The sequence below is a fragment of the Elaeis guineensis genome, chromosome 9 (assembly GCF_000442705.2).
Source record: "Elaeis guineensis isolate ETL-2024a chromosome 9, EG11, whole genome shotgun sequence".
NCBI classification, from domain to species: Eukaryota; Viridiplantae; Streptophyta; class Magnoliopsida; order Arecales; family Arecaceae; genus Elaeis; species Elaeis guineensis.
Genome location: NC_026001.2, coordinates 88,881,676 through 88,904,155, shown reverse-complemented (window position 1 = coordinate 88,904,155; position 22,480 = coordinate 88,881,676). Strand labels below are relative to the sequence as shown.

At 42.8% G+C, this 22,480-nt stretch overlaps 1 protein-coding gene across 1 annotated transcript; it reads right to left on the bottom strand.

Annotated features, from left to right (window-relative positions):
* Positions 1-3,257: 3,257 nt before the first annotated feature.
* Positions 3,258-16,149, bottom strand: LOC105034202 (uncharacterized). The gene is made up of 7 exons (XM_010909258.4): positions 15,715-16,149; positions 13,667-13,853; positions 13,314-13,564; positions 12,597-12,711; positions 8,429-8,521; positions 4,861-5,007; positions 3,258-3,632 (listed from the first exon to the last, which is right to left on the bottom strand). Exons 1-7 carry the CDS (start codon positions 16,098-16,100, stop codon positions 3,516-3,518), a joined length of 1,296 nt encoding a protein of 431 aa, XP_010907560.1. The 5' UTR covers positions 16,101-16,149; the 3' UTR covers positions 3,258-3,515.
* Between the last annotated feature and the right edge of the window lie 6,331 nt (positions 16,150-22,480).

The window sequence follows — 22,480 nt, the reverse complement described above, 5'->3', positions numbered from 1 at the left end:
ATTAACAAGTCCGATTTAAGTAATGGTTTTGCACTTGCTAAGGCCAAAAGAAACAAAAATAGAATGCATATAGGCTGTGGAAAGAATCTAGAGAAACCCAACAACAGAAACAAGCAAGAAGGGAATAAAATGTGCAATGAGGCTGATAGATCTGCATGGTGGAATAAGGGTAAAATAGAAATAGGGATTAGATTGATTTATTTTGGTCCAACTAAACCAAAAGGAATGAATTTGACACGAAATTTAATGGTGAATATAGTCACTTGTAGGGTAGCAAATGGGCCCAGGTCAATCCATACCTAATTCGGTTATGACCTGATTAGACCCAACCAGGGCCATTTGTTTTACAACATGAAAAGAAACATGCAAGGTTTTATTTTAAAACTTATTATTGCTTGCAACATTAAACTCCAGTTAACAAAGAAGCAACAAATAATTTCTCTGATACATTATCCCCAATTAGTATATGCTACCCTAGAATGCATAGGGGCCCTAGAATAAAAGGAACTAGCAAAACAATGGAAGTGCCCTAGAATGCATAGGTGCTACTAGTCCATCATTAGAAAGAAACTTCACTGTAGATAGTGTTAAAACAAGCTACCCTGCAAAACTCTTGAACTCAAAGATTAACACCGCTACCCTCTAAAGGTCTTGGTGGAGTTGTATGTTGTTAAATTTCTTCTCCTATTTTGCATGCCTGCAGTTCCTACTGTATTATGAAACTGAGCAAAGGGCTATGCTTGGTGGTTCGAGATAAAGTATTAAATCTTCATGCATGAAGCAATTTGCAGTGTTTCCCAAATGTCAATTGAATTGCCCATCCAGAAAGCAAATCCACCATGCTAGGTTCAAATAGAGTGAAATTATGAGCTGGTCAGCCACTTTTGTTTTATACAAAAACCATAGTCAAGTTTTCATGTGCTGTATCACATTCCTTGTTAGTAAACATTAAAGATGTTACAAATATAGGAGAATCTAGAGCCAACACCAACACATGGTTAGCTGAATTGGGTCGGCACAACGATCGAGTGAACTCAAATAACCACAATGAGTTTGATCATCAGGTCATGATCAAGTGAACTCAAATAACCACAATGAGTTTGACCGTCCCGACATGGGTATGTATCCGAAAATCTTATTCAAGTTCTCCAACGGTCTTGGGTTAGGGGATTGAATTGATCCAAATTATATCAATTTTACATATTGACGTTGTTACACCTGCATCACTATTATTATTATTATTATTATTATTATTATTATTATTATTATTATTATTATTATTATTATTATTATTATTATTATTATTATTATTATTATTTGGGAGAAACAAGGGAGTAAGATGCTCCCCTCATGAATTTATTATCATATAGATGGAATAGTTACATTGGTGCTTGGGATACAGATATGTTGAAGTAACAATTTTTGCATGGCCCCACCCTGCCATAAGTGCTTGAGTGTTCCAAGCTTCATGGGATGGTGGAGACCTTTCGTCCACTCCTTCCTAGCTAGCTTATACATGTCGTCTTTTAGGTCAATGGCTCAAATTTTAGTGGGAGATTTTGACATGTTTTGCTCAGCTTCAGTTTTTCGCACTTCTCTGTGCCTACCAGTGTCTCAACATGGTACAGACCCAATCCATCCAAACTTCGGGCCACCTCTAACAAAAATGCTTACCGTTGCCGAGCAATATAATATTAATGTTTTTGTTGGGAGTAGGGAGAGGGGATTGATTACAAAAATGTTTTACTTTCTTTCATGGCTGATAAATTTATATATGAGAGATTTACTTATCACAACCATATTGTGCTCCCCTGTTGGGTAGGGCTCGGATTTACTTTTTAGGTATGCCAGTGCTGGATAAACATCCTCCTCCTTGGGTTGAAGTGCATTTGTTGTTACTAATGAACGGGTGGTAATCTACGTCAAACCTTCACCCCAACAAAAATAAAAATGTAGTCTCGGAAGGAAAAAGTTGATAAACTTGCTTGTTCACCAAAGAAGGAATAACTTAATGAACAATCCATTGTCAGTCAACAGATGAATTCATCTGATGTTAAAAGAGAAATAACTTCATTTTCCTAACAATTTAAAATCAGAAGATAGTGATACAGCTTATTGGTTCGATCTGCAATCAAACAGCTGAACCACAACCAAGAAACCCAAACAACTTGCTCTATCTGGGTCATCGGGCTCCTAACACTACCATTGCTGCCATACTGCCTCCAAGACATTGCGGTTGTTCCTAACACCACCATCACCGTCTCCACCACACCATTGTTCCTCCACCACCACCACGATTAGTATTTAATGGGAACTAACTAGAATGATTTACATGTGGATTTCTTATTGACTTTGCCCATAGATGATGTGGTGGAATACTTCTACCTACTAATCTCCCTCCTATGTACATAGATTGCCAAACCACTCATACAAGTTTCATCTCAAGAAATAAATTAGGAGACAATAACTTCACCAAGCTAGCCTAACTTATCAAAAAAGAAAAAAAAAAAGAGAGAGAGAGAGATAAATTAACAAGATAAAAAACTCATGTACGATTCTAAAATGGAGATTTTTTAAATAGAATAAACAACACCGACGTTGGCTTAATCCTAAAAACTTGCAACCATAGAACTTCACCAGGCCAGCACAACTTTTAATAAGTTGTAAACACTAGGCAGCTAGAGCCGTCCAAATTTGCACCAAGTAGTCGCAAGCTTAAATTTCTATCAAGCAGAGTACCGAGGAAAATGTAACATATGTAACACATTCAGCTTTCTTTAGTTAGGCAGCATAGAACATCAACCGCAAAGATCAGCAACTCACCCAAGAGTTACAAATTTCAACTAAGACATAACAATCCTATGTGCACAATATCTTTGACCAATCTCTTTTTGTCTATCTATGTAAACACAATTATATAATAAAAGAGGTAATAATAGCTAAGAATTTTTTGGATTGCCATCATTCAAATAGAACCTTCATGGGTAAGGCTTTAAATCCCATAAGACAGAGCTATTTCGATTTTTCTATGGAACGGAACGCGCCACCGTCCTGCCCCTATCCCGACATTTCGGATAGAGGATATCCTAAGATGTCTCAATTCGGACACTACGACACTACCAGGATGATGCTGTCTCGATACATGGGTGGTACCCCATCTCAGCATTCTGCGGGACGTCCCGCTGGAATCTGAATTCTTGTTCATAGACATCACCAAAGCCCTTTCAACAGCATCAATACAAGTTGCAGTCAACCAATTCCAAGGAGAAACATTTGCCACAAGTAGATCTTGAGGAGATCTCACATTGAATGATGTATGTATGTGTGTGTGTGTGTGTGTATCTACCATCATATGATTGGTACCCACAAGACTCTTAAAATAGTTTCACTGAATGCTGGTTAAACTTGTCATTTAATGGAACTGCCAGAGTCTGGAGACAACGACCAAGAATGATACGAAGCTACCACCTGTCTTCAAAAAGCTGTTATCATAAAATTCATTGGTTTTCAGCTTCTTAGTCATCCATGTCAACATCTGTAGTTTTGCTGTTGTCGCCAAGATTCGGCTGGATGGATGCAATCAGATCCTCGATTCGAAGAGGCGAGTGTCGGGCTGCATACTGGAAGAAAACCTGCAAATCATAAAGATGACAGTGAATCATCAAGAGTAAACAATACAACATTGCCTTTAAAACCAATCTCTCTGACTTTTCTCTCCACCAAAAGGAAATTAAGATGCTTTCATTTGTTGGGGCAGTTTCTTCTAGAAGCTGTAAGTAGTGAGCTCTAATTCACCAAAGCCAGAAGAGTTCTTGAAGCTTGTATTCTCACTGCAGTTGTCTATTAATTTTTAAAATATTCTGCAGAACAAATATTTCATGACACACAAACATAAGGATTCGGGAGAAAGAGCATACATTCCATCTAGGAAACATACAAGTCTCGAATCCACCACACTATCAATATGCATATATTTTTCAGATTCTAATTGAGGTAACAAAAAATCCAACAAGTGATAAACATGGAAGGTCGAGACAGACTATAACAGTGATACATGAAACATATGGATGGAGAGAAATAGGATGGTCTTTCATGAGAGATATAGTATTTTAAATTTCTAGGGGACTTGAAACTTCTAGATCCTGATCGCAGAAGTCACCTCTGCTTCAAGCATGATTCACCAAGGGATCTGTGCTAGTCTTGTGCCTTCACTATTATTATTTATCCAAAAGTGTCACAATTTCTCCTCAATGTCACCTTGTTAAGGTTGAAGGGTCCTACTCTGGTACTCCCCTTATTTCATTCTACATGTTAACCAAATCTTTTTACTAGTACTGAAAAAAATAAAAGGAAAACAAAGAGGAACCTGCATTGAATACCTCAAGAGATTTTTGGATATGGCACACTCCTAGGTTTCTTTCAAGGATGCAAAGCTACCATAAAATGCAATTCCAGGATAGCATATCTGATAATTCTTACAGCAGAATAATGTTGAGGCAGCAAAGATCAAGGGAAAATAGAAACAGAAACAGTAAAATCAAGGGATATGGACTGAAACCTGGAACCTCTCATCCTAAAAGTAATAGGATTTGGATAAATCATGTCTTAAAATGAATTCATGTATAAGCAGTTGGAAGAATTTGGCTCAGATTTCTGTGCCCTAATATCCCTGCCCAAGCAAGCTAGTTTAAATATTCATTGGATGCTGCGATTTGAAATCCTTGCATGACATATTGGAGCATCCAAACACCTCAACATCTAGGTGCATCTCTGATTAAGAAGTGTTCTCATGTTTAGTCAGATTACCATCAGCATTTCAAACAGCAACTTTGTTGAACTTAAAGCATGCTTTTTCCTTACCTTAGAGTAGCTATCTGCAAAAGCTCGTGACCGAGGATTAACCTTCGCTACAAATTGCAAATCAAGTATCTCTAGCCTCCCATCATGTAGTCTCGCACTTTCATCTCCAATAGCAAACCGGAGAAGATTTCCTGGCCGTAAATTTGACTGCAACATAGAATAACATAAGATTCAATATCTCAGAAGAAAGACACATGCAACAGTTTCTTACAAATGAAGTTCACGGCAAAAAAGCTACGTTAAAAATAAATTTGTTGACGCTAGTTAAAAATCATCAGAAGCATATGAAGAAAGATGTTTGAAATGATGCATATCTCAACCAAAACATGGAGAACTTTTACTTTTGGTGAATGAAATTAAGAGTCCATTGAAGATACAGAAGAAACAAATTTAACCATGGAAAGCAAGGAAACTGGATTGAACTTCTGTCAAAATACGTGCTTATCCAATAAAGAGAAAAAAGAAAAAGAAAACATTGACGTGGAGAGTTAATCCACCATCCATATTGAGGTTGTACTTAGTGTGCAAACTCTGTTGGTCAAGATGATATACATCACCAGTACGAGAAATCTTCATCCAGAAGCCAACACCCACCCATTAAGACTAGATATGGCTGGGGCTGTCAACTGAGCAAGCTGCTCATGAGCAGCTTCTGTTACACTCTCCGGTTTGGCTTGCTCAGTTAGTAAACAACCTGAGCTTGGCTTGATTAAGGTCCAAATAAAAAATAGTTAGCATGTATCAATACTATTGCAATTAGTATTTGTTAAACATTAATAAAATTTACTTAAGAATGGATGTCTCTCAACCATTGGATTAAGATAAAACTATAAGAATTAGTTCAGCACATGCATATGAAAGACTCGGGGAATCTCTAACTTTCACCGTCTTTAAAAGAAGCTGCAAACGACTGCTTAGAATTAAATCCTTGGCGCAATTACAAAATGAGCAAAGCTTGAGCTAGGCCTAGCTTGGTCAAACCTGTCTCATTCACACCCCTACATACAGCAATGTTAAGGAGAACGGTCATATTCTAGTATCAAACAACATGTGTAGGCACCCAATCCAAAAATAAAGAAACATAACATATTCTAGTGACAATGTAACACTAGGACCCTCGTAAACTTGAGCCACCTATGCCACCCCACTCTTCTAATTGGGCACACAAGTGCTGATCGTGTCCTCTCTTCAACCCTCCTCTTTGTGAGCAAGTGAGGGCTGCCGCAACCCTTGCAAACTTTTCTACAACCGCCCCCCCCCACAAACCCAACTCCCCAACCAAAGAAAAAAAAAAAAGCACCCTCTCTCTACCCCCCTCCATCTCATTCCCATACCAACCAGCTGCCTCTCTCAGTCGTGATATAGGGCAGCAGTTTGAAGAATAAGAAGTGGAGGCCAAGCAATTGAAACTCATAGACTAAAAAGGTAATTCTCTTCTCCAAATTGAATTTTTTGGGGAACATAGGATTAGATCTTTGGAAGGTTCAGCCTAGGATTTAATTTCTGAATCTTTTGAAACACTGGCTAGCAGTGGATTAAGAGAGATGAGGGGTTTTAAGTGCTTTGATGTTGATCTCATGGCAGACAGGTTCTACCCTTATTCAACCAGAAAATTACAGCTTAAAGTCAGATGAGAATTTAAATACGAGATTTTAACATGTTGTTAACTCTTGAGTCATTAACCTTTAAAATTAGAGAAATTTTCAATGTCTTTGAGTGCTCAAATAAATCATTGAAATGGCCTCATTATGTAAGCATGGGCAGAAAAGAACAATGAATTTAAACTTGATCAAACCCTATAGACTTAGTAATTTGGTATAATTTTTGGTAAGACTGTCTTAACTATATTTTGCTTTGAATCTGTAAAAGTTTAAGCATTAATTCAAAAGGGAAGTATAGAAACAGGTGAGATGTTTGCAGCTGTTCACAGAACAGGACAGATGATGAAAACCTGACAATTGTTGCACCACATAGATTTTGTACTTTAGAAGTGGGATGAGTGTAGTTACCAACTGAAAATTTTGGTGATTTTAGGATTCTCCCACATGGAGAAATGAATTTTTTTCCTTTGGATTAGCCACTATTGACATAGGTGTTGCAATGGGAAAAATCTAGGATTAATCATGTATAAAAGAGAGGAGAGGGGCGACAAACAGATAGCTAGCATTTTAATCCTCAACTACCTAGACATAGGTCAATTACTGAAGTGTTTGAGGAGTTTGTGGTGTGTTTGGTTAGGAGCCAAGGAGGTAAGTATCCTCACATGATTCCATTTTTCTTTATAAAGGCATTGATACCTTGTATATATAACTTTATCGTATGAAACATGATTTTCATGATGAGAATGTCTTCATGATTTTTATAGTGAGCCTTATTGCTATGGAATGACATTGTAACTCTCATGTTTGAAGTTAATATTTTAATTCAGTTATGAATTCCATCTATATAAAATCAACAGTTGATTATGGTTACATTGGGAGTTTTGGTGGCATGCGCATGCATTTGATAATTAGTCTCATGAGATTGGTGCTAAGTCATGGGGCATAAGCATGACATGAAATTGGTGCCCCATCACAAGCTCGGAACATGACATACGATTGATGCCCAATCATGAGGAGTAAGCATGACATAAGATTGGTGCATTATCATGGGCTGGAAGCCTGACATGTGATCGCTACCAGTCACAGGGCACAAGCATGACCAGGGCTCATTATCAAAGTTTTCTTTTATATTATGGGTTGTGAGAATTGTTTGGTTTGGAACTTCACGAAATTATATAATCCTTTATCTTACTATGGTTGAAATTGCGATCAATTTTATACTTAATACAATATCACTTGGATATTTTTGTGAAAATTATTCTTGCACTTAGTCATTATCCTATATTATTTATGGGACTCTATGAGATATTACTAGGCTATCGCGCTCATTATTTTGATTATATGATCCCTTATCTTAATCTGGTTGAAATTGCAATTCAATTTTACATTTTATACAGTATGACTTGGATATTTTTGTGAAGATTATTATTCTTTATCCTAAATCAAATAGTGGGACTGTGTGTGGGATATTTACTAGGCTGTCATTCTCATTATTTTTTTTTCCTATTTTACAAATATTCAAGCATGGAGGCTAGCAAAGTATGAATTTGGGAGTGGTAGAGATAAGGCCTATCATTCAATGTGGATAAGTCTCATTTTGGTAGTTTTAATATTCTGTGGTCAGGTAAAATGACTGAAAACTGTCAGAGTTAGAACTTTGTTTGTTAAACTATTGGAGGTTTGGTACATTCTGATTTGGCAATGCTCCTTACGAATATGGTTATTCTGTTGTGTTATGATGGATTTAGAGTTTTTCTTTTTTTTTTTTTTTTGGTTTTGCATATGTCATGGGACTCAGCATTGTGGAATATGCAGTCATGTCATATGATTGGCTTGTGTGGACAGGTTCAGGTCATGATGCATAGTGTGATGATCAAATTTAAGAGCCCCTCAAAATATTACCCTTGTGATTGAACCAGTAGTATATCTTATATTAGAAAGTGAACTAGAAGCTATTTGAACATTACCTTCTGAAGAAACTCTCCATCCATGCAACCAAACACAACAGGAGGGTCATCAGATGTAGTTAATTTTCCATCATCTTGTAGCTCCAAGACAACCTGATCAACTCATCAAGGGGATTCATGAATGATGATATACTAGTTAGAACATGTAAATGTTGCAAAATTTTGCCAGCCATCTACTACAAAAAGAAACTAAAGTCCAGCATACTTTCCTTAAGAGGCATTTTACACACTACATTCTGATAATAATTTAAAAAAAGTCATTGATTTACAAGCGTGCACTTACATAGGTTCCTTGTTAGCATTCTTTATATGCTTTGAAATTCTAGGGTATTCAATGATAGCTTCTCAAAAGATGATGGATAATGAAATGTGTAAGCTAGCAGAAGCTAGTAACTGATTAGAAATGGCTAACGTTTATCAACTTCTAAGTCAAAATTGTGATACACACACACACACACATATGTATGTATGTATGTATGTATATTTCTCATTAAGGAATGGACACCATTTAAAGACCATGTCACCACAGAGAAAGCTGTTATACATAGCACAAGCATTACATTTTTGGATGTAAATTGTGATAGAAATTCAATAAAACAAGAAAGTAACCAAGAGTAAAATGTTCAAGTACCAAACTTTTTTATGGATATTCCAAACAGAGTGAAGGTAAGGGATAAATGCAGTAAGAATTTTAGTGGTGGAAGGCTGACTGTGAAAGCTCATGTTTCAAAGAATGTCATGGAACTATATGAGGTAAAAGTTTGGAAGGTCCAAACATCTTATATGGAAAACAGTATATAACGTCCATGAATTAATTTATGATGGTTCTTAAATAGTTAAGCTCAGCTGCTCAAGAGGAATCGAAAAATATATCTACACATAAATAGATATCAAGGGATGACAAATTCGGAGATTTAAGGAAAAAATGTTGTTACTTCTGGGAGTAAGAAATAATAATTTGATGAGCTCTATGACAGTTCAGGATCAAATTGAAGTCTGACTTTTTTTCCCACTCTCCTCCACCCTTTTTTCTCCTGTTCATTTGTTCCACTTCTTGTATATGCCCCTTTGAACTCACATTCACCCACTATTCTGTCTTCCCCTTTCCCTAGGAAATATTTTTTACTCCAATAATCCCAGCTTTAAGTATTAATTTTCTCGACATTTTGTCTTCAGAAAGACCTATAAAACTATAAATCCATAATAAAACTTGTAATCAGCTGAGAATAAGATGGTCTTTTTATTTGATGAGACTGTTGGGTACTGAAGGATGTGAATTATGCTTTTTGATGTGGTTGAGACTCTTCTTTGATAAACATGAACCAAATTTGCGGGACTTAAATAAGCCTGTTGAAATGGTAAAGCAGAACACAGGAATAAAAATCACATAACCTTAACAGTTGGTTGGTTAAAACGTTTTGGTAAAATGAGTTAATATAAAACCCAAATAAATGAATTTTACAAAAACATCTGTTGGTAACTTTCTATAAAACCTGTTCTGCTAATGCTGGTAAGTCATAATATCTGAAATGAGTTTTAAAAATTAAATAAAATTAAAAAAAGGACTCCTGCTTTTCACAAAAAATGTTTTAAGAGTATCATGTTTAATCATTATCCGTTTCAAAAAATTCAGAGGCAACAAACAAGCCCCTAATGGAATGGGATTGTCTTCATTAGCAATCTCAGGCTACAACATAATTCTTGAAGGAAATTTCATTTTAATACCAATACCTCAAACATCACTAAGTTAGATGATGCAAATATGAGCAAATGGTATAAGACCATCGTTTCTATTTGACTTAGACGATTTGTTGAAAACGAAGGCACAACAAATAAGAGACAAATGAAGGTCATAAACAATAATTCTCTTACAGGATAAAAACAGAATTATGTCACAATTCCATAGTCATATTTTTCCCTGATATGGTTATAAGCTGCCTCTCTATTAATGTGCAGCAAACAGTATAGTTACAGAGCCTTCTTTTGACAAGACTCCTTGCTTGGCATATGTGTTACATGTGCAGCTTAGTGTTGACTCATTTATTTGATCCAGACTCAAGCCAAAAACCTGATTGGATGCATAACAAAAATCAGAATAAATCTCTTCCTGGTAAATGAGTTGATCTATTTGTATATGCCACAGTTACAGATTTACAAATACACTTTTGTATTGAAATGCTGTTGACTTGCATCATATGTGCTTAATGCTAACCATTTCACATAATTTTTAAAATAAAATCTGATGGCAACTATACTGTAATTCCAAGAATTCTATTATTTTAGTGAGATTAATGCATGAAAAATTGTTTCCCTTGAAGAAATCAAATACATTTTATGTTCAATTCATCACTTTAGACACCACTGCAATCATGATTCTAATAATACTACTTGAATGAATTGTGCATAGCTTTAGTGCTAAATTGCTTGTACAAAATAGAAAAGTAAAAATTCTATTGGCAAAAAAAACCACTATTTCCAAATGAAATTGGCTAATGGGATTAGAGTCATCTAATTGTTCATAGCCAATTATGTGCATGATCATACAACAACCTCTAATCATGAAATATTTTCTCTTAAGATCAATATTTCCATAATGCCATTATCCTGTTACAAAGGTCACCAGGATAACCATTATTTGTGGTTATAACAAATATATCCACATTTCCTCATGAAATAATAGATATGATACTGGAATAAATGATAAGTTTTCCTTAGGCACTAATTATAGATTAACATAACAAAAGCCTCAAACTCCATATGATAATCATTAAATTATCATCATACACCTCTTATTATTATGATCACATCAGGGTACCACTACTTCAATCTCCAAATTTCTGGGCAAGCTAATGAATCCTATAATCATGAGAATTATGTTTTACAAAGATGGTTTTTTTTTGCTCTTCTCACAGCACACACTTTAAAAAATAATAATAATTAAATATGTCAATAATAGATGTAGATGTCTATGCGAGCAAAAGAAACCTACACAAGATATGAGTTGCATTAGCCTCTCCAAACACCATGTGTAGGAAGGTTGCCTCATTCATAACACCCAAGGGATGCATGAGTATGTATGTGATCCATGCACATCCTTTTAAACTAAATTAAAACTTTCCAATTTAACATGATAAATAAAATAAAAAGATCGACATAAAAAGAAACTCTTTCTTAATGATTTTATCTTGGAGCAGTAAAAGACCCATGAATCTCTCTGTTTTTTAGGTCTTTTAGAAAGGCATATGTACATTCATATGAATATACGTATGTGCACAAAAGTGCTTTTAATTAATTGCAGCTATTTGTCCTTTCCACTGTTTGTCTACATGAAATAATCTTTTTAAAATTAGAAATTTCATGATAATTGAAGTATAACTTTGTTTTACTGGAAAACAATTAGAGGAGCAAATAATTATTTAAATAATCTTCCTTAGCAGAATAAAGTTTCATGATGGTCCATTAATTGTGGACTTCAGCAATTGAAGCTTTGGTATCAGAAAATTTCCGGCAGAAGCAAGAATTTCCATAGATAACTATCTCACCCAATTGCCCTTGCTCTACCAAGTATTCGCAAATGCTTGTTTTCCAAGCCACAACATGAGTGGAGATTAAGTGGTGAGGTCTTCATGCACAGGATTGGCTTAGATAATGAGCCCACATCGTCACCTTGACTTGGCACTCCAAAGACATAGCTATATGGATGATTCTCATGCACAGCATTGGCTTGGATAATAGGCCCATACTGTCACCTTGACTTGGCACTCCAAAGACATAGCAATATGGATGAGGCAGTGAGATCCATGTAGTGACTGAGAAAAATCAGGCACTGCTTTCTGGTGAAGAAAAGCAAAGTGGCACCTCTCCTTCCAAGCATGGGATTGGCTCAAAGTGCTGGGTCCACATGGAGGGCTCCATGGGGACTTGACATACCATAGGTTGTGGGGTACCCGCTGGGAAAGTGGGTGAGAAGAAAAGCCTTCGCCAGCAGCTTTGGTATAGTAGTCAAATTTAACATGTAGCATTGCAAACTATACCTACTTCACTATAGCATGATAAAAGAAGATAAAATACTGCAGAGAGCCATCTATGTTAAGAGTTTTTACATGAATTCAGCCTAACAACAACATACATCACATAATTCTAGGTCGAGCATACATCAAATATGTACCTGCTGCTGAGCTGGAACTTGTCCTGTACCGTCTGTATCAAGAAAATACTGGCTAGAGAATTCATCCTTCCAAACTAGTGCCAAAGGTGTATTGCCGGTTTGATAATGAGCATGTCTGAAAAAAAAAGAGGACAGAATATAAAAAAGGAACGAAAACAGGATAGATATCTGATTGATGTAATAGTTATAGAGATGAAAATGCCACTTAGAATTTATAACACAAAATGCAGATTGTAGTTAAGACTGAATAGGATTCTTTGAATTTTTTATTACTTTTAGGAAAACTGAGTTATTTCCATGTTGAGCATCATGTTTCAGCAAGAACAACAACCACCATATGTCGATGTGCAGTAAAATATAATCCATATTAAGATGAGAAACTTAAGCAGAATGATTGGTCTTCCTAAATTCAAATTGTAGTAAAGGAACAAGGAGAAAAGAACATAAATATAATAAGATTTCAAAGACACATCAGCCAAATTTACTGGAGAAAGTTTAAGATATCCTTACAGTTTTATATATCTATTGATGGAATCAGCGCTTTAATTTCTGTTATTTTTAAAGATGAATGAAGAGGGCTGGTAACAAGGAAACTGATGTGGTTGGCTACCAGGGTACATTATTCATAACCTTAAGTTCCATGGTGCAATACAGCTGGTCAACAATGCTCACCCACTCACCCACTCTATGGATTATAGATAGCAACTAGGATCTTACTTGTTGTAAAATAGGAGCCCATCTTTGACATGAGGCACAACGCCTGCATATGCTGCCTGTAGACCCATCTGATCACAATCATAAATTGGGATTACACTAAATCTGTACTTATGATATGCTGCTGGAGGACCGCAAGCTCCAGTTTCCGCAAGCTTAGAATTCAACCAGAAAAACCTGAACTCCGCAGTGCAATCATACAATGAGTATCCTCGCCAACAAACCATGTCAATCACATAGTATGTTTGATCAGGCTGCAATTCATCACCTAAATGTAAACTTCATCTGAAGATACATCAAAAATGATTGCCAATTGAAAGATAATACAAAATTAATAAGAAATACTGCTTACCCACCTCATGAAATATGCAATCTAGGATACAATATGAATGTGCAGGACCTGACAAGTCTTTTCTCCTAGCACCACTAGGCAACAAAGATGGAAATTGATGCAGAACAGAACCATTCCGGAGCCTGCTCACTGTTGTACCATTAGAAGAAACCACAAAACACCGCATACCAGCAGGCCTTGCAAATACATACCTATATAAATATAGAATTATTGTAAAAATACACCATATTTTTCATTATAAATGAACTGAAAATATGGCTGAAAGTCACAGAGGAGAGAATTAAGTATTCACAAACAGCATGACTACTACATGTGAACAACAAATGAATATGCTCCAAGTCTGTAACATTGTCCATCCATGTGTGTACAATGGTAGCTTAGTAGGAAAGAGTTGGCTTTTACACAACTAAAGGGGAGAAATCAACTAACAAATTCTTCCCTCCCCCTACAGATGAGGTGCCACTTGAAAGCAATGAAAGCCTGGAGAAATTAGCTGGTATATCACTTTGGTCATTTTCAACAATGCAGAAGATTGAAATACTATCAGCCCACTGTGTTCAGTATAAGAGTATACTAGATTGATATTAATCAGATATTGGCCATATGCAAAAAACTTGGCACTCTTAATTGAGAGAGACTGTTAATCACATCAGCAAAGTGGCACAAGAAATAGATTCATGATTGAGTTTCAAATTGGATTTAATATTTAACCATATGCTTTTCTACTGTCTACAAGATGAATAAGTCAGATGCAGCAATCAGTTTTGTGTTTTACATCACCAGAGAATTAACAAGAGTGCCAGCATATGGTAGGAAATGAGGAAGAAAAACACTTTATGACAGAAAGCCTCTAATTAAGTGGACAACAAAGGTAGCAAAGGATATTCGCTAGTTCATAAACTTGCTGGGGCACATACAAAATGATAAATATGATTAAAAATTAATATGAAATCAAGTTTTGAGAATGATTATACAGCAACAACCACAAATCATGTTCTGATAATCCACATTAGAGGTCAATAATAACATATGCTGTGATAAATTTGGAATCTTCCACAGCAAAGCTGGTGAGAAGTTTATGACTGTATTCTAACCAATTTAAAAAGGAATGAATTAGATGTAGAAAATGTCAAAATCCAAAGCTAGTAGGTGGATGAACCCATGAGTATATAAGCACGACTAGAGTCCTTAACCAATTTAAAAGGAATAAATTAGATGCACAGAATGTTAAAATCCAACCCAAAATCTTAACCTAGTAGCTGGATGAACCATGAGTATACAAGCACGACTCGAGTCCTTAACCTATCCAATATGGGAATATTGCACAACACAGATAACTACCAAAAATTAGTAGCTGGTATATCCTACAAATGGTGGTGAATTCATACCAAATGGATTCATGCTCTATACCTCCACCCTATCCTACATCTAACACTATTCCACAAAGATTAATCCGTGTTAAAATGTAAAGGTATCATTTGTTGTCATATTTTTACCAATGCCATGCCTTTTTTTCCATAATGTGACAACAAAATGCACAAATCTCTAGTATTACTTTTACGTGTTCTAGGTCCTTATGTGACTTAACTTATGCATAAATTTTCTAAGGAAACCTACATGATTGCTCGATGGGAACTACTAGCTCTTTGGCCTTTGAACGAATGCATATTGGTTATATTACTGGTACAGACACTGGTTCTTCATCGCAATGTGCCTAATTTGACAAAAATCGAATCTTTTTGCGTCAAAAAGACGAGCTTTTTCAGAAATAAGCCAGCAATACTGTCTCCACTGATAGAATCTGTTGATATTTTTCTTTTACATTTTATCTTTCAACTTAATGATTCCAACTTCGCATCAGTCATAAAATCACTAGGATAACATGAGAAACAAACCCTAATAATACTCAATTTTCTCACTCAAAAATTTAAAATTGATGGCTCAGACAGCGATACCCAGTATAAATAACGAAGGCAGACATATCTACTCTAACCAAACACAATCAAGTTGAAATCTCTCAATAAAAGATAGACAGGGGGTGCTTAAACGAACCAGTCGCGATCGAGGTAAGGGGGAACGTCGATCATCCACTCGGGAAGCATAAGCTGGCGAGCAAACCACCGGCGGGCCTCCAATCCCCTAAGTTTGGATGCCTGGACCACGTTCAAGTCCCTCGTCGGAGCCGCCTCCGGCGGCTCCGGTTCGGGCTCCGGTGAGGCAGGTTCAATTTGGATGGGCTGGTCTTCGAGGATCGGTTCGGGAGAAGAAGGGGGTTGGTCGGCGGCGGGGAGGGAGAGGAGGGAGGAGGCGAGCTGGCGGGCGCGGTTGTGGGAATCGGAGCGCTGCTGGGCCTGGCGGAGGAGCGCCAACTCGCGGCGGCGCTGCTGGTCGGAGATGGCCGGACGCTTAAACGGACGGCGGAGATCGTGCGGAGCCATCGCTTCGGTGTAATTGGCGTGAGCGGTGTCTCCAAGTCATTATGAACTTTTAAAGGTGAATAAAGAGAATACAAATTTGGATACTTGTGGGTATTGTGCTAGCAAATCAAATACCCATAAAAAAATAAATTTTAGTGTAACTATATAAATTTGCCACTTGTGATAAAATTTTTTTACTAAGAAAAAATAAAAGCTTAATTATGGACTAAAAAAAAGAAAAAAATAATTGAAAAATTATCTCAATATTTGTAGGTCATTTGGAAGGATCAACAAAGCAATTTTCAAAATTTTTCATAATCTAATTATTACGATGGTTACGGTGAATGCCTTGAATCAATGCTACATCACAAGACATTTCAAGTTCTCGGATCATTAACACGATCATTGATTACCGTATGAGCTGAGTAGTCCATTTTCATGTTGAGCTGAAGCATCCGCGAGGTCTAATCTGTGTATGGGCTGCCCTCGTCACTTCAGTCGACTTATTTCTTCAATATGTGCGACAACTGTCCATCCCGAATAGATAGTGTTGGTGCAAAAATCCGCTTGCGCCGGAGAAGCTGGAGTCGGGAAAGCCGCGGTCGCCGCCGGGACCTGCAAAGGAAGTCTAAACCGGAGGTGGGGTTGCTCCGGCAAGACCCTCCGACGCTCAAGTCAGTTCTCTGCCTCAACAAAAATGGAGTGCTCGAACGAAGAATTTAGCAGAGTTTTGAGATAAGAAAATGAGCTTAAAGAATAACGTATCTGAGCCCCCTTTTATAGGCGAAGGAGGCAACGGATTGATGGCGACGTTTGTAGCCGTCTGATAGTGGGCCGCCCATGGTCAGGGGAATTGATTGCGAAGGATAGTGGAGTAGACATGTGGCCATCACCGCGGCTCGCCACGTGGAATCTGTTACGAGGGGTGGAGCAGCGTCCGTTGTCGTGACTTGCCAGCGGATGGGAGAATCGCCCGGTATCCGTCGCAGGAGGTGGAGCAGGTTCATGGCCGTTATGGTGGCCTGCCAGGGGGTAGTGGAGCTGTGCGGAATCCGCCGCAGGAAGTGGAGCAGAGCTGCGATGGTTACTGCGGCCTGTCAGGGAATGGTGGAGCTGTGCAGAATCCGCCACAGGAAGTGGAGCTGTGCGGAATCCGCCGCAGGAAGTGGAGCAGAGCTGCGATGGTTACTGCGGCCTATCAGGGAATGATGGAGCCGCGCGGAATCCGCCACAGGAAGTGGAGCAGGATCGCGGCCGTTATGGTGGCCTGCTAGGGGGCGCGGATCTGTTGATTGAAACTCGGCAGCGATCGGAGCCCGGCCTCTGCGGAGGTCCGGGAGAGGTCCTCCTGGCGGCTGGGGTCGTGGGTGGAGTCTGACTTCCGAGGGAGTCCGGGCGGAACCCTCTCAGAGCCGAAGTTGCGGGCGGAACCCGGCTCTCGTAGGAGTCCGGGCGGAGTCCTCTGCAACCAAAGTTAAAGGCGAAGTCCGGCTCTCGTAAGAGTCCGGACGGAGCTTACCAGCAGTTGATACTGAGAGCGGGGCCTGGCTCCCGTAGGAGTCCGGGCGGAGCTTACCAGCAGTTAATACAGAGAGCGGAGCCCGGCTCCCGTAGGAGTTCGGGCGGAGCTGTGCTGTAGTTGATGTCGGCGGCGGAGCCCGGCTCCCGTAGGAGTCCGGGTGGAGCTGTGCTGCAGTTGATGTCGGAGGCGGAGCCCGGCTCCCGTAGGAGTCCGGGTGGAGCTGTTCTGATGTCGGCGGCGGAGCCCGGCTCCCGTAGGAGTCCGGGCGGAGCTGTGCTGTTGTCGATGTCGGTGGTGGAGTCCGGCTCCCGTAGGAGTCCGGGCGGAGCTGTGCTGTTGTCGATGTCGAAGGCGGAGCCCGGCTCCCGTAGGAGTCCGGGCGGAGTCCTCTGCAATCAAAGTTAAAGGTGAAGTCCGGCTCTCGTAGGAGTCCGGACGGAGCTTACCCGCAGTTGATACTGAGAGCGGGGCCTGGCTCCCGTAGGAGTCCGGGCGGAGCCGTGCCGCAGTTATGTCGGAGGCGGAGCCCGGCTCCCGTAGGAGTCCGGGTGGAGCTGTTCTGATGTCGGCGGCGGAGCCCGGCTCCCGTAGGAGTTCGGGCGGAGCTGTGCTGTTGTCGATGTCGGTGGTGGAGCCCGGCTCCCGTAGGAGTTCGGGCGGAGCTGTGCTGTTGTCGATGTCGAAGGCGGAGCCCGGCTCCCGTAGGAGTCCAGGCGGAGTCCTCTGCAATCAAAGTTAAAGGTGAAGTCCGGCTCTCGTAGGAGTCCGGACGGAGCTTACCAGCAGTTGATACTGAAAGCGGGGCCTGGCTCCCGTAGGAGTCCGGGCGGAGCCGTGCTGCAGTTGATGTCGGCGGTGGAGCCCGGCTCCCGTAGGAGTCCGGGCGGAGCTGTGCTGTTGTCGATGTCGGTGGTGGAGCCCGGCTCCCGTAGGAGTCTGGGCGGAGCTGTGCTGTTGTCGATGTCGAAGGCGGAGCCCGACTCCCGTAGGAGTCCGGGCGGAGTCCTCTGCAATCAAAGTTAAAGGTGAAGTCCGACTCTCGTAGGAGTCCGGACGGAGCTTACCAGCAGTTGATACTGAGAGCGGGGCCTGGCTCCCGTAGGAGTCCGGGTGGAGCCGTGCTGCAGTTGATGTCGGAGGCGGAGCCCGGCTCCCGTAGGAGTCCGGGCGGAGCTGTTCTGATGTCGGCGGCGGAGCTCGGCTCCCGTAGGAGTCCGGGCGGAGCTGTGCGGTTGTTGATGTCGGTGGTGGAGCCCGGCTCCCGTAGGAGTCCGGGCGGAGCTGTGCCGTTGTCGATGCCGTCGAGGGTTTCGACTGTGGGTATTTTATACCCAACACCAGTCTCCCTACTTCTGATTTTGAATTTCAAATGAAGGAAGTACAGAGAGAGAGATGGGCACAGCCGGAACCGTCCCTTCGAATCCTGCGCACTGCCGCCTCCAGATATTTTGGCATTAAATGAGCGCGTGCCGGAGTCTTTTCGAATCGGAGCGATACGAGGGGACGCTTCGAAAATCCCGTAGGTACACTGGCCTAGGTACGGCGCAATTATGATCCTGCCAACCGTCAGCCGCTTTTAGCCGTCTGTCAGGGGGAGTGGGACACGTGTTGGATGCGGACTGGCCTGGGGGATTCGCGATCATTATGGCGCCAGATCCCAGGGTCTATTTAAACCCGTCCTCCCCCCTTTATGCGTTCTACTCCATTCCTGAGTTTTTGCTGGTGTCTGTCCTCTCTTCGAGAGTCCTGCTTTAGTGAGCGTCTTCTCGAGCCGTAGGCGCTTCCTGTTTCTCGTCCCCCAGATCCCTCAGAGCAATATAGGTTAGTGCTAACCTTCCTCTCACCGCCTAGGGGCTTCTCCTCTCTTCATTACTTTTGTGCCTCCCTCCGAGTTAGCCTTCGGCGTCTCGTTCTCCTTTCGGTCTGTCTTTTTAGGGTCCTTTAGATCCCCTCTTCGAAACTCAAAATGTCCTCTGGCTCTTCTACTCCCGGCAGCTCTGAGAGTTCTTCTGCTTCAAACCCCCAGGTTCCTGACTCTGCGGACGAACACGCGCTCGGGGCTGGGCCTCGCCCGGTTTTCGTGCCGGGCGCTATTCCATGTTCGTCGACTCCGGATGAACTCCTTCTGATAAGGGTTCGGTATGGAGTTCCTCCGGAGTACGACCTGGAGCTACCTGGTCCCTCTGACCGGGCCTGCACTCCCCCTCCCGATCGCTTCTGTTTGTATCAGGAAGCGTTCCGTGCCGGACTTTGGCTTCCGCTTCCTGACTTCGTCGCTGCCTTCTTCCGCTTCTTGGACATTTCTCTCGCTTTCGTGGCCCCGAATTCCTTTAGGTTTTTGATAGGGTTTCTCTCCCTCTGTCACATAGCCGAGGTTCAGCCGTCCCTCTCCTTGTTTAGGCATTTTTATACCTTCAAATGCCATCCTTCGGCGAAGGACTGGTGGTACTTCTCCCTCCAGTTTGGTAAGAAGGGGTTGCTGAAGGGCGCCCCTTCTTCGATTCACAATTGGAAGGGGAAATACCTCTTCGTCCACTGTCCGACCTTGGAGCTGGGCCTGCCCCCTTGGGGTTCTCTGAGGGATTCCGTCCGTCGGGCTCCCAGTCTAGGGGAGGACGACCTCCAAGCCGCCCAGAAGCTTCTAACTTATCCCGCTCCTTCTCTTCCTAATCTTCTGAGGGAGCAGCTTCTTTTCAACATCGGCCTGAGCCCCCAGGATCCAGCGAGTACTTGTCTTATCTTTTCTTTTCTTGCCTTCATCTTCTTCTTCTCTTTACTTCTTTTTTCTTTCTTTTTTTTTTTTTTTGACTCTTGACTGATTGGTGTCGCTTCTTTTTCCTTTTTTCTTCTTTCTTCTCCTTTTTTTTTTTTTTTTTTAGCAATGGACGCCGAAGCAACGCGGATGCTCGCCAGGGGCATGAGAGTCCAGAAGAGAAAGGGCGCGGCGGCCTCCGGATCGACGAAGAGGGCCAGGGCGGAGGAGACGAGCTTGGCTGCGCCCGTCCAGGCGGCCCCGGCCATCGACATTCCTTCAGATGCCGAGCCAGTGGCCCCCCGGGCTTCCTCGACGAGCCCACCGACTGAGGCTCCCGCTCTGGGGGTTCGCCCTACGGAGGCGCCCGCCGCGGGGAGGAGGAGGAAATCGGTGGCTCGCAGGGCGAGTGGCCACCGAGCTGACAACGGCACAGCTCCGCCCGGACTCCTACGGGAGCCGGGCTCCACCACCGACATCAACAATCGCACAGCTCTGCCCGGACTCCTACGGGAGCCGGGCTCTGCCGCCGATATCAGAACAGCTCCGCCCGGACTCCTACGGGAGCCGGGCTCCGCCTCCGACATCAACTGCAGCACGGCTCCGCCCGGACTCCTACGGAGCCAGGCCCCGCTCTCAGTATCAACTGCTGGTAAGCTCCGTCCGGACTCCTACGAGAGCCGGACTTCACCTTTAACTTTGATTGCAGAGGACTCCGCACGGACTCCTATGGGAGCCGGGCTCCGCCTTCGACATCGACAACAGCACAGCTCCGCCCAGACTCCTACGGGAGCCGGGCTCCACCACCGACATCGACAACAGCACAGCTCCGCCCGGACTCCTACGGGAGCCGGGCTCCACTGCCGACATCAACTGCAGCACGGCTCCGCTCGGACTCCTACGGGAGCCAGGCCCCGCTCTCAGTATCAACTGCTGGTAAGCTCCGTCTGGACTCCTACGAGAGCCGGACTTCACCTTTAACTTTGATTGCAGAGGACTCCGCCCGGACTCCTACGGGAGCCGGGCTCCGCCTTCGACATCGACAACAGCACAGCTCCGCCCGAACTCCTACGGGAGCCGGACTCCACCACCGACATCGACAACAGCACAGCTCCGCCCGGACTCCTACGGGAGCTGGGCTCCGCCGCCGACATCAGAACAGCTCCACCCGGACTCCTACGGGAGTCGGGCTCCGCCTCCGACATCAACTGCAGCACGGCTTCGCCCGAACTCCTACGGGAGCCAGGCCCCGCTCTCAGTATCAACTGCGGGTAAGCTCCGTCCGGACTCCTACGAGAGTCGGACTTCACCTTTAACTTTGATTGCAGAGGACTCCGTCCGGACTCCTACGGGAGCCGGGCTCCACCTTCGACATCGACAACAGCACAGCTCCGCCCGGACTCCTACGGGAGCCGGGCTCCACCACCGACATCGACAACAGCACAACTCTGCCCGGACTCCTACAGGAGCCGGGCTCCACCGCCGACATCAACTGCAGCACGGCTCCGCCCGGACTCCTACGGGAGCCAGGCCCCGCTCTCAGTATCAACTGCTGGTAAGCTCCGTCCGGACTCCTACGAGAGCCGGACTTCACCTTTAACTTTGATTGCAGAGGACTCCGCCCGGACTCCTACGGGAGCCGGGCTCCGCCTTCGACATCGACAACAGCACAGCTCCGCCCGAACTCCTACGGGAGCCGGGCTCCACCACCGACATCGACAACAGCACAGCTCCGCCCGGACTCCTACGGGAGCCGGGCTCCGCCGCCGACATCAGAACAGCTCCACCCGGACTCCTACGGGAGTCGGGCTCCGCCTCCAACATCAACTGCGGCACGGCTTCGCCCGGACTCCTACGGGAGCCAGGCCCCACTCTCAGTATCAACTGCGGGTAAGCTCCGTCAGGACTCCTACGAGAGTCGGACTTCACCTTTAACTTTGATTGCAGAGGACTCCGCCCGGACTCCTACGGGAGCCGGGCTCCGCCTTCGACATCGATAACAGCACAGCTCCGCCCGGACTCCTACGGGAGTCGGGCTCCACCACCGACATCGACAACAGCACAACTCCGCCCGGACTCCTACGGGAGCCGGGCTCCGCCGCCGACATCAGAACAGCTCCACCCGGA